This window comes from Ornithorhynchus anatinus, chromosome 4 (assembly GCF_004115215.2).
Source record: "Ornithorhynchus anatinus isolate Pmale09 chromosome 4, mOrnAna1.pri.v4, whole genome shotgun sequence".
Lineage (NCBI taxonomy): Eukaryota > Metazoa > Chordata > Mammalia > Monotremata > Ornithorhynchidae > Ornithorhynchus > Ornithorhynchus anatinus.
This window is the reverse complement of record NC_041731.1, coordinates 88,896,660-88,908,697: the sequence shown is the minus strand read 5'-3', so window position 1 is coordinate 88,908,697 and position 12,038 is coordinate 88,896,660. Positions and strand designations below refer to the sequence as shown.

At 43.2% G+C, this 12,038-nt stretch overlaps 2 protein-coding genes across 5 annotated transcripts in view; one reads left to right on the top strand and one right to left on the bottom strand.

The window, feature by feature from the left end:
• MFSD14A (major facilitator superfamily domain containing 14A) overlaps positions 1–3,949 on the top strand; it is a 44,667-nt gene extending 40,718 nt beyond the window's left edge. Inside the window, exons 12-13 of one of the 2 annotated variants that reach the window (XM_029062666.1) lie at positions 1,506–1,674; positions 3,743–3,949. In XM_029062666.1, coding sequence (XP_028918499.1) covers positions 1,506–1,674; positions 3,743–3,885 — 312 coding nt within the window. In that variant the 3' untranslated portion in view covers positions 3,886–3,949. Of the gene's footprint in view, positions 1–1,505; positions 2,915–3,742 lie in introns of those variants that run through there. The other variant, XM_029062667.1, reaches the window with a different exon arrangement.
• Positions 3,233–12,038, bottom strand: part of SASS6 (SAS-6 centriolar assembly protein) — a 52,872-nt gene continuing 44,066 nt past the window's right edge. For all 3 annotated transcript variants that reach the window (XM_029062664.2, XM_029062665.2, XM_029062662.2), the window contains 3 exons: positions 10,869–10,966; positions 9,313–9,407; positions 3,233–5,646 (listed from right to left, as the gene is read on the bottom strand). In XM_029062664.2, the coding sequence (XP_028918497.1) occupies positions 5,552–5,646; positions 9,313–9,407; positions 10,869–10,966 (288 nt within the window). In that variant the 3' untranslated portion in view covers positions 3,233–5,551. The remainder of the gene's footprint in view (positions 5,647–9,312; positions 9,408–10,868; positions 10,967–12,038) is intronic.

Here is a 12,038-nt window from a genome sequence, read left to right as displayed (position 1 = left end):
TCACTTGTATAAAACCCAGTATCATCTGTACTCTCTCTTGATCCTGTCATTTTTCCACCTTCATTTTTATTCTTCTCCTGCCATCTTTCTTTGTAATTTTCAGGCTTCACTGTTCTTTTTGATCGTAGTAGACCCATTCCCTGCCCAGAGAGAGCTTCCATTCTAGAGGGAATTCACCTGGACTCATCTCTCTCATTCCACCCACATATTCGATCTGTCACCAGATCCTGTTCACAACATTGTTAAAACCTGCCCTTCTCTAAGCTGCTACTACTGCTGATGCAATCACTTATAACCCACCTCGGCTACAGCATCAGCCTCCTCGCTGATCTCCCTGCCCTCCTCTCTCTCCCCACTTCAGTCCATACTTTACTCTGCTGCCCAGATCATTTTTCTAAAAAAAAAAAAAAAAGCCCAGCCTCCACTTTCCCACTTTGAGAACCTCCAGTGGCTTCCCCTCCACTTCCACATTAAATAGCAACTGCTTACTGTCAGCCTTAAAGCCCTCGGGCAGCTCACCACTCCTTCCTCCCCTTGCTGATTTCCTACTACAACCCAACCCGTACACTTTGCGGTCTAACTTACTGTACCTCAGTTGCACTGCCAACCCTTTTCCCATCTCCTTCCTCTGGCCTAGAGCTCCCTCCACATCTAATAGACCACCACTCTCCCCACCTTGAGAAATCCCATCTCCTCTCAGAGACCTTCCCCAACTAAGCCCTCATTTCCCCTACTCGCTCTCCCGCCGCACCTCTTAAACCACTTGATATTAACTTTACCTTCACCCCCACAGTACCTGTGTGTGTAACTGAAATCGGTTTTAATATACGTCTCCCGCACTACACGGTAAGCTTGTGGGCAGGAAATGTCTTCCACCTGTTTTATTGTACTCTACCAAGTACTCGCTACAGTGTTTTCCAAGCAGGAATCACTTAAGTACCATTGATCGCTCTCTCCCAAGTGCTTAGTACAGTACTCTGCGTGTAGTAAACACGCAAATACCACAGATTGAACAGCACCCTCAGCTAGGTATGCTCTAGGTAACTATTCTGTGGCTTACTGCTGAGACTGACTTTCTAGAGCCAGAGGTTTCAAGTTCAATAGTTCAAACTGGACTTTTAGAACCAACGAACCAAGTGCTGTAACCAGGCCTCCCTGTTTCCAGCGGGTTGATCTGAGAGGGAAGAATGATTAGATTTGCCCATCTCTTAGGGTGGAATTCTAAATTAATTTCCAGATGCACACGAACAGTTATGCTTCGCAACCTCATAGGTAAGTCAGTCCCTCAAAGAGAGCACCTGCATTTCTTCCACAGCAGACTTTAATCACTTGCAGAAGCCAAGACCTAATCCCCACCCCTGGTGGATTCAAATACTCAGAAGTCCTGCTTTCCCAAGAGGAATGTAATTAACTATTCTGTCAAATAGAATCCGTTTTCACTTTTTGTGTGAAGCCCTCTCGTCAGTCTTCCGCTGCAGAATCCTGACTGTGTGCTTTCTTTACAGAATTCCATCATTCCCGGTCCCCCGTTCCTCTTCGGAGCCTGCTCTGTGCTTCTGGCTCTGCTCGTTGCCTTGTTTATTCCAGAACACACCAATTTAAATGTGCGGTCCGGTAATTGGAAAAAGCATTGTGGCGGCAGTCACGGCCACCCCCACAGCCCCCAGGCCCCAGGTGAGGCCAAAGAACCTCTACTTCAGGATACAAATGTATGACCATAAGGGCCGGCGAGACTTTTATATCGGCTCTTAGGTCTTGGTTTCACTCCTGCAGTTTGGGATGCACCTTCCATTTCCATCCAAAATCTGATTTCTTAAGATTGCCTTAAGAAATGTACCTGCATGAAATATGAAGAAACCACACGAGGAACTTTCTCCAAAGACGTTAGAGTGGAAGGTTTTTTTATTATTATTATTTGTTTTTCATAAAGAAACCTGTTTAGCGTTGTTCTTGCCACTAAACTGTTACTTTTTTAAAGCTTAGTTCTGGGAAAAAAAATATATCGAGGGTGTTCCCTATGCCCCCTAAACCATTCCCTTTAAGGTGTTGAGCTTTATTTCTATTTATGTGGAGTCTGAGAGACAGTTTAGGACCCCGTCATTTTAATGCTGTAAAAATTGATTCAAAGCCTTAATGCAGATGCACTTCAGTAAGGAGAAGGTCAATTTGTTTGCATTTTTAAAAAGCACTCTTGGTTTTGAAAAATTTGTACTACTAAAAATCATGTTTTGAGCCGTGCAAAGCTAGCAGTGAAGTTTTGGGAGTTTGTTTGTTTGCTTTTAAAGATGTCTATTACTCTGGTCAGTTTGGGCACAGCCTAGCAACAGTAGAATTTAAAAGGGTAGGTGTTCAGAGCCTCAAAAATTTTAAAATGTTGGCTCAAACTCTGCTTTCCAAAAGTAGCTTCTTATAATACCACTATTATTTTGATATTTGCTTAATCATAGACCTCAACACTTGAATACATTAACTGAAAAATATACCATAAGCTGATAGCCTTGAAAATGTCAATTTGCTAGATACATATATTCATAAAAACTATATATAAAATATATATATATATCTCTGTATATATCTATGCAGCTATATAGAGATATATAGATATGCCTTTCAGGACTGTCCTAGTAACACTTAGAGCTAATGTTTGTCCTAAATTTTCAGGACCCTAGAAGAGAGCTTTATACAAATTACTGATGTGAATTTCTCTAAAGTGTATATTTTTGTGTCCAGTTATATTATTTAAAAAAGTGTTACTTTGTATAAATTGTGTATAAAGTATTGTATAGTTTTAAAATGGTTTCATCTTGTCTGTGGTTACTGCTTAATGCTTTTTTAACTATTCACCTTGGTCGACAAAGATATGGAAAAAGTTGTAAATATTGTTAATAAAGTTGAATATTTTAATGAACTTTAACATCTTTCGATAGCTGATTTAAGTCAGTTTTTTATCCCTCATTGAACAGTTAGACAAGATGGGGGCAAGCGTGGGTTCCCCAAAAAGCACATGTTTTCTTCCAACACCAATCAAGTTCCTCAGGTTTGCTACTTATCACACACCTTTTTACTGAACGCTGCTCTTTCTTCCTTTTCAAAGTCACCTTAAAGACCTGCCTCCCCCTCTAGACTTTAAACTCATTGTGGGCATGGAAGGTATCCCACGCTCTCGAGGCCTTAGTACAGTGCTCCGCCTATAGTGAATGCTCATTAAATACCAGTGACAGGTGAGGAAAAATCAGTTCTTCAAATCAGTTTTAATTTTTCATAATTCTCTCAAACATTAGAAATACATTAAATGCCACACTGATAAATACACTTTACACTGCAAAAGAGTAATATTTGAACTAAAAAGTGCAAGAGGTAGAGTAATAGAGTACACACCCCCAACTTCCACTGAGTGCCTGGGCAATGGAAGAGCTCTACTATACAATAAAGGGATCTGCTTTTAATGAAGGCTGGGGACAGTCCTACTCATCTGGGCTGAGCCTGAAGTCCTGAGAGGTTGGTCAGAGATTCTAGCACAAAACTGAACCCAGGGTGGTGGTTACGGTATTCAAAAAATAAGCTTCTTGGATTGCTGCTTTAACCTGCCCGCACATTACCTATTTAATTTTGAAATATGACTTGAGTCAGCAAAACCTAGCACCTTTAGAGAGCTAATATACTTCCCTCACAAAAAGACAAATTTGAATACAATTGTACAGCGTCTTTACCTGCTTTAATCAGCTCCTAATGGCATTTATAGACATGTCTTTCAGGTGGCAAGATCGCATCCTGCCAGCGACCCACGTGAGGAACGATGATAGTTTTTCCAAAGGCAGCCATCCTGCCATCAGTGAGACGGAACGGGGCCCGCGTGGAACATCACATCTCACTGATGAAATCTGAAGATCCGATTTATAGCTTGCAGTCGTTATACTTCGGCGGGATTAAAAAATATTTTCATCTTCAACAGCTGCCTTAGCGATGTAAAGAGTCTCTGGGAATGCTCCAATGCACACTTGATGGTTTGATTTCTCTCAGATCCTAACCGGGACAAAGAGCAGTGGGGAAGGGACTGAAACCTTGGAGTTGATCGGTTTTAACCTTCATCTCCTTCCTTCAAGCTACACCTTGCAACCACCTTCCAGAAAAGCTGCTCGAGGCGCCCAGCAGGTCTGCTGAAGGTGACTGAAGAGAATCCAGTTTAGTACCGTGTGCACAACTGTGCAGTGACAACATTCAGCTACGGTGAAACAGTCTTGCACATCACGAATCTAAGGTAGATGTACAAGCTTGTACGCCCGGGTAAGGCATTCTAAAGGAGTTCGGCCTCTCCCGCTGCCCATCCCAGCTTGGCTGAGCACTTACGCTAGCCAGGGCAAGGAGGAGGAAGAGGAGAAGGCTAGAGGTAGTAGTGGGTTGCAGTGGTGCCCCTGGAGTCTTCATGAACAGGAAGAAAGAGTAATATGGCAGAGGAGAAGGGTAGGGTGGGTGATATGGAATAGGTCACGGGGAGAGCAGCAGGAAGAAGCTGCAAGAGAGAAATGCGTCTGTCCAGAGTAAAGACCAGGCATCTCCCCTAGAGGGTACAAAATTAGCACTTCGGTTAATGTTTTCAAAACACACAGGTTTGAGTCCATGATTGGTGAAAAAAAGATTAGCGGGATTAAAATCCAGAAGATATAGTTGAGAACCAAAAGCTTCCACACAGGTAAAACCCTTTAACGCTAAAAATAAATGAGGCCTGCCTGGTGTGGCTGTATCGTTTCTCTTAAATAGTGACATTTAAAATCAGAACCAAACCCAAGACTGTCTAGAGGAATGTTGGTTAAAAAGGACAGAGGTATACGAAATTGCAAACCATGTTAAAATCCTGCACAGTTATGGTCCCCATTTACAGCAGTGATTTCTTGAAGATCAGGCATATTGGTTAAACTCAGTTGCGGATGGAGTGCTTCACTGGCTATAGTCAGCAAGCTGCTGCCTCTTTAGCACAGAGAAGAGGATCATCATCTCTTGCTACTCAGTTAATTCCTCAAGGGAATCCCAGGGAAAGAGGACCTTTGGGTTCGTCTCATCCTTCAGCAGGACAGCACCGGTGTATAGAGACTGATACTTTAAGCTCTTTCAACTCACTAAAGAAAGGAAGGTGATGCTCGAAAAGTCAGTAATGGGAAGGAATCGGCATCCCTTGGTAGACAATTTTAGTTGGAAAGATGAAGTTAAGAAAGGGCACTTATATAAAATACATAAAATAAAACACACAGCCTCCACTCTGCACACTGTTCCACTGACATAAAGAGTAAAAATGCTCCAAATTGTCAGTTCCTTCAGAAACTTTGGGCTGAACTCAAAAATTCAATTTCCCCAATGCACTTTCCTCTCATGGCCTGGGGAATGCCAACCGATGGGATCGAAACGATGAAAATGATTTGATGCAGGAGAGATGAGGTCAAAGTTGAAGCATTTTGATAAAAGTGGAATTTAAATTATTAGGTTAACTTGTTCCATAATTATCATCCATCACCAGTCTTTTGATCCTTAACAGAAGAAAAGTCTCCTGAGAGTTTTGTCACTGCCCAGGAAAATAAGCCGAGGCTGCAGAAGGGAGCGCTCCAGGTTTTGAAGAAGCTTGAAGCATGGCCAAAGGGCTGTCTTTCAGGTGCTCTGGGGATAAGAGAAAAACAGAAAACACAATGTGTATTGGACACACACACTCTCCCCCCCATACATACATACACACATATATATATATATTCCCCCCCACCTCTCAGCTACCTCTGACACTGGACCACCCCCTTCTATTGGAAAGATTATCCAACCTTGGCTTCATTGACACTGTCCTCTCCTGGATTTCCCATCTCTCTAACCACTCCTCCTCATTCTCCTGCCTCCCGCCCTCTAACTGTGGAGCCCCTTGAGGCTCTGCTCTGGGTCCCCTTCTATTCTCCAGATACACCTACTCCCGTGGAGAACTCATTCACTCCCACAGCTTCAACTACGATCTCTCTGGATGATTCCCAAATCTACATCTCCAGTCCTGACCTCTCCTTGTCTGTAGCCTCCCATTTCCTCTTACCTTCAGGACATGTGCTGCCAACACCTCAAACTTAACATGTCCAAAATATTACTCTTCCCATCCAAGCCCTGTCCTCCCCTCTTCTTTTCCAGCAGAGTAGATAACACCCAATCCTTGCTGTCTCACAAGTCTATAACTGACATTATTGACATCTCTCTCATGCAACCCACATATTCAAGCTGTCATTGAATCCTATCAGTTCTACCTTCTTTTCATCTTCTTTCCATCCTCTTTCCATCCTCTCTTTTCCAAACTGCTACTACTGCTGATACAAGCACTTATACCTTGAATACTGCATCAGCCTCCTCACTCACCTCCCTGCCTCCTGAATCTCCCCATTCTAATCCATACTTTTCTGCTGCCTGGGTTATTTTTCTGAAAAACATTCAGTCCATGGAATCTCCACAACAAACAGAACTCTTCACCATTGGCTTTAAAGCACTAAATCAGCTAGCCAAATGGCTTACTGGAAAAAGCGTGGGCCTGAGAGTCAGATGACCTGGGTTTTAATCTCAGCTCTGCCAACTGCTAGTTGTGTGACCTTGGGTAAGTCAACTTCAATTTGCCTCAGTTTCCTCAACTGCAAAATGGGGATTCAATACCTGTTCTTCCTCCTACTGAGGAGCCGTGAGCCCTGTTTGAAACGGGGATTGTGTCCAACCTGATTAACTCGCACCTACTCCAGCACTTTAGAATAGTGCTTGAAACATAGTAAGCACTTAACAAATACCATAAATATATTATTATTACCATACTTAACTCCTCTAAAACCAATATATTAACTGTCCCTCCACCTCACCCCTGATCCTTCGCCCATGTCCTCCCTCTGGCCCGGAACTCCCTCCCTCTTCAAGTTCGATAGACTACTGCTCTCCCCACCTTCGAAGTTTTATGAAATACATATCTTCTCCAAGAGGCCTTCCCCAACTAAGCCCTCATTTCCCTTACACCCTCTGCCTTGGGTCACTTATGCACTTAGATCTGTGCCCTTTCAGTCCTTAATAGTCCCCTTACCTTCATCCCCACGGTATCAGGTACATATCCATAACTTACTGTGCTGTCATCTCCCCCTCTAGACTGTAAGCTCCTTGTGTGCAGGGATCGGGTCTACCACCTTCGTTGTATTCTCCCAAGCACACAGTATATTCTGTACACTCTGCATACAGTAAGTACTCAAAAAACACCACTGGTTGACTGATTAGTCTATCCACACTCAGTCAAGTGCTTTGTTCCCTGCCCACAAGGAGCTTATGGTTTAGAAGGAGCTAACCTTCGTCTTCAGGGAGAAGGGAAGGGAGCCGACTGTGAAAACTGCCTAGGTTTCTCCACTGCTCTCCGTGGTGAGCAAGTTCCCCCTTAACAGTTACTGGAAGATATCATTAATCGTGCACTCGCTACCTGAATGGCTGTGTGGCTTTAGATGGAAACCCAGCACCACAAATATAGGAGAAATGGAGGGAGCAGCATTTCTAGTCGGGGTAAATCGACCACTTAGAAAGCATGTGACCCAATCATCGGAGTAGAACTCTAGCAACTTCAATTTGGGTTTGGCAATCAATCAGTGGTACTTATTCAGTGTGTTCTATGTGCACAGCAGTGAACTAGGTGCTTGGGAGTACAACCGAGTTGGTAGACACATTCCCTGCCATAAGCAGCTTAAGGGGGAGACAGACATTAATATAAATTAATAAATTAAGACTATGTACAAAAGTACTGTGGGGCCAAGGGTGGGGTGAATACGGGGTACAAATTAATTCAATCATATTTACTGAGCGCTTACTGTGTACAGAGCATCACGACAGCTGTGAATCTTAAGGATTTTATGACTCCTTCACAATACACTCGGTCAGGTCAGTAGAAAGTGCCCTTCTCTCAAAACCATTTGAAAAAAAAAAAAGAGTCCTACAGAGTAAGGCTATTTGAGGCTGCCACCCTGAAGGATAGTACAAGGGACTTGAAAGCCAGGAGCAAAATATGCTTTCTAACACACTGCTTAACTTCCAACATTCAGAAGTCTTTGAGGCAGCGGCCAATCGGCTGCTATTCCATACTGATGATACATGCTCTCAAGATGCAAATAAAAAGGAGCCTATAGAAAATTACCAAAAGTCAGCATAGTGCTCTGGACTGAAAATAAGCCTGAAAATGATGAAAAGTTAGGTTCCATTGCATGTATCCACATAAATCCATAAGGTATTTACATCTGTCTCCCCCTATAAACTGTAAGTTCCTTATGGGCACGGAACATATACAGAGCTCTGCGCACACGCATAGTAAGCATTCAATAAATACCATTCATTCAATCGTATTTACTGAGCACTTACTGGGTGCAGAGCCCCGTACTAAGCACTTGGGAAAGTACAGTACAACAATAAACTGACATTTCCTGCCCAGAGTGAGCTTATTGATACCAGTGGGGTTCAAGCTACCTAAACAAGGTTCTACGAAGCTGGGGTTGAGCACTGGACTTGCTCTAGACCACACATCCAGCTTCTGAAAAAGGTTTCATCTCCAATATCTATGAACCATCCTGAATCTCCAAATAGGAAGTCAAGTTTACCAACCATGACCACTTGGAATGGTCAGTTCACTAGCAACATAGCTGTACTGGGAAGGGCACCTGAAAAGAATTAGGAAGATACCCAAAGAACTGTTGTGAAACTAGTCACAGATAATAGAGAAGGTAGAAGAGATGTCAGAACACGGTGAAACACAGTACTTTTGGGAGACACCATCAGGAGCCTCACATGCAGCCATCAGGAGATGGCTGATTATTCTATCATTATTCTAATAATAATAATAATGGCATTTGTTAAGCGCTTACTGTGTGCCAGGCACGGAACTAAGCGCTGGGGTGGAAACTAGCAAATCGGGTTGGACACAGTCCCTCTCCCATGTGGGGCTCACAGTCTCAATCCCCATTTAACAGATGAGGGAACTGAGGCCTGGAGAAGTTAAGTGACTTGCCCAAGGAGACACAGCAGACCAGCGGCAGAGCTGGGATTAGAACCCATGATCTTCTGACTCCCAGGTCTGTGCTCTATCTGCTATGCCATGCTAATTTCTATGAATAGAGGTTCGGAGGGAGACGGTGGCACAAAGGCCTGACCCTAAACAAAATGCTAAAAACATTAGTGGACATTTCCTTTACAGTGGGGAATGGGTCGTTATGCATACACACAATAACATCTCACTATTAGTTGCGCTTGTTTTGAATATGAACATGGTACTATGCACAATGTCTGAATGCCTACCTGAATTATTAAAGATGTTTTGACTGAGTCCTCGTAAAGGAATGCTGTCTTCTCTTTTCTTCAAATACTTGGATTCCAGCCCCAAATTCTCACCACTAATCAAAAAGAAAAAAAATCATAATTATTGCCTTGTTCTGATAATAATCTCATTGTCCTTCTAACCCATCATTTAGTCTTAAGTAAAGGATATATCTAATGGTCCCGTCGTGTGCCGGATAGGAAAATGGAGGCATTTGGGGCCCTCTCCTCTGCTTGACTCCTCCCACTTCGTATGTGAAGCTGCCGAAGACCGGCTCTCGCCTCCCAGTCTTTGGCAGGAGAAATGGTGATTTGTCAGAAACTATTAATCAATGCTCATTAATGGTGGGATTTGAATTCCATGAAAGGTAACGAACATCAGAAAGAACTCTCTCCCCAAGGGAAGTTATGTGTGATGATGTGTGTCCATATATTTTTTAAACTGTATAGATCAATAACCATACCCTTCATTGTCATTTCCAATTCTGTCATCTTTCTCCTTAAGCATCCTGCTTCCCCTTCCTTCCAAGGACCTACAAAAGGGTGGGGCCCCCAAAAGTAATTGCTTTTTCCCTGTATGCTCAAACTAATCCTTCCTGCTGCAGAACACCACAAGGGCTCGCTTTTAAGCCCTACCACAGGACAGCACTTTCTCAGGAGAGAGTATTCACAGGAGAAAATGCCTTTCCCTAAAAAAAGCAGAGGCCTTACTTAAGAACCACAAAACAAAACTCCATCCATCCCCCCAAAAAGGAGAGACTGAGCTACGGTAACATTATAGGGTTTAGAACCGTGCTTGGTACATAGTAAGTGCTTAATAATAATAATAATGTTGGTATTTGTTAAGCGCTTACTATGTGCCAAACACTGTTCTAAGCACTGGGGTAGACACAGGGGAATCAGGTTGTCCCACGTGGGGCTCACAGTCTTAATCCCCATTTTACAGATGAGGTAACTGAGACACCGAGAAGTTAAGTAACAAATACCATCATTATTGGGACTGGGGTTTTCTAACACACAAAAATTCATAACTTTGGAGGAATTATATTTTAAGTTAAACATGGGATCACAACTATGAAAATTCTGAATTCTCAAACATGAAATGGTATGGTGTGAAGAACAGTAGTATTTCCAAAAAATTCACAAAAAAGTGATGAGACCAATAATAATGGAAAACACTGTCCTATTTTTCCTAACCCTGAGGGTGATCCTCCCATATACAAAGGCTGTATGAACTCTGAGACATGGAACCCTACTGAGCAGAAGTGACACACTAGAACACAGTGCTTACGACAACTTTGCTCCACAACATCTCAGAGAGCTGAATTTCCCCTTTCTCTAAAATAAGGGAGAATCATTGACCCCTATTGCTTCAACACATTTAATCAACACATTCCTGATTAGCAGAGAGGAGTTTGAGGTGTCTGTTTCTTTCCACACTCCTGGTACCTTTGTATGTCTATTTTTATGTGTACAGAAACATGTGTGCACACCCGTTCCTCCCTGCAACAGACTCACACAAAATAAAGAGTACATACTTTTCCTTATCAGTTGAACGAGCTGTGCTAGTTATTCCTCCTGGCTGGATGTCTCCAGAGGACGCACTGCTTTTTGAAAACTGCATGTTAAATTGAACCTGTTTAGAAATCAAATTTTCATAGTGTGAAAGTTATGAAATTGGGTAGGTATTACGCATCAAGCATAGACTGCTTATACTAAGAGTCAGTTCCTCTGCTGGAAGCCTCGGCGAGTCACTGGCAGGGGCAGTGACGCACCTGGGGCTTGGGTTACAAAAAGAATACACAAGGCTAACTTACATATCAGCTTAATAAAATACAAGGAAGAGCAATTAGATTCTAAATGGCCAAAATGTAAATTAAGTTTCTCTGACATTGTTCTCTATTTCTTTTCCTATTTCTGTGTTTGCTCTGTCTCGATCAGCCCTCTAGACTGTAAGCTCGTTGTGGACAGGGAATGTGTCTGCTTATTGTTGTATTATACTGTCCCAAGCGCTTAGTATAGTGCTCTGCACACAGTAAGTGCTCAATAAATACAACTAAATGAATGAATCATCTCTGCTGGCTCATACTTTCATCAGCAGCAGCAGCCCAGTAGGGTGGGTTGTAGTAGGAGATCAGTGAGGTGAGGGGCGCAAGCCAGCTGATTGACCCCTTTAAAGCCAAGCTTTTATGATGCGCAGGTGGATGGGCTTGAGGAGTGGGGAAGATGTAGACCGAACTTTTTTTGAAAAATGATCCATGCAGCAGAGTGAAGTATGGACTGGAGTGAGGAGAGACAGGAGGCCGGGAGGTCAGGGAGGAGGCAGATGCAGTAGTCAAGGCGGGAGAGGATAAGTGCTTGCATCAACACAGTAGCAGTATGAATGGAGAGGAAAGGGTGGATTTTAGCAGTTTCGAAGACAGAACCGACAGGATCTAGCTCCTGCTCCCTCACTGGGGGTGTTCCTCAAGGCGGAATTCTAAGTCCCCTTATATTCTCAATCCACCCCCCCCACTCCTTAGGCTTCAACTACTACCGCTACACTGATGACTTCCAAATTTCCATCACTAGCCCTGACCTCCCTTCTCTGCAATCTCACACTTCCCCTTCCCTCCAGGACATCTCTAAAATAATGCCCTCTGCCAGCACCCCAAACTCAACATGTCTAAAAGGGGACCCCTCACTTTCTCTATGAACTCCTTCCCCCC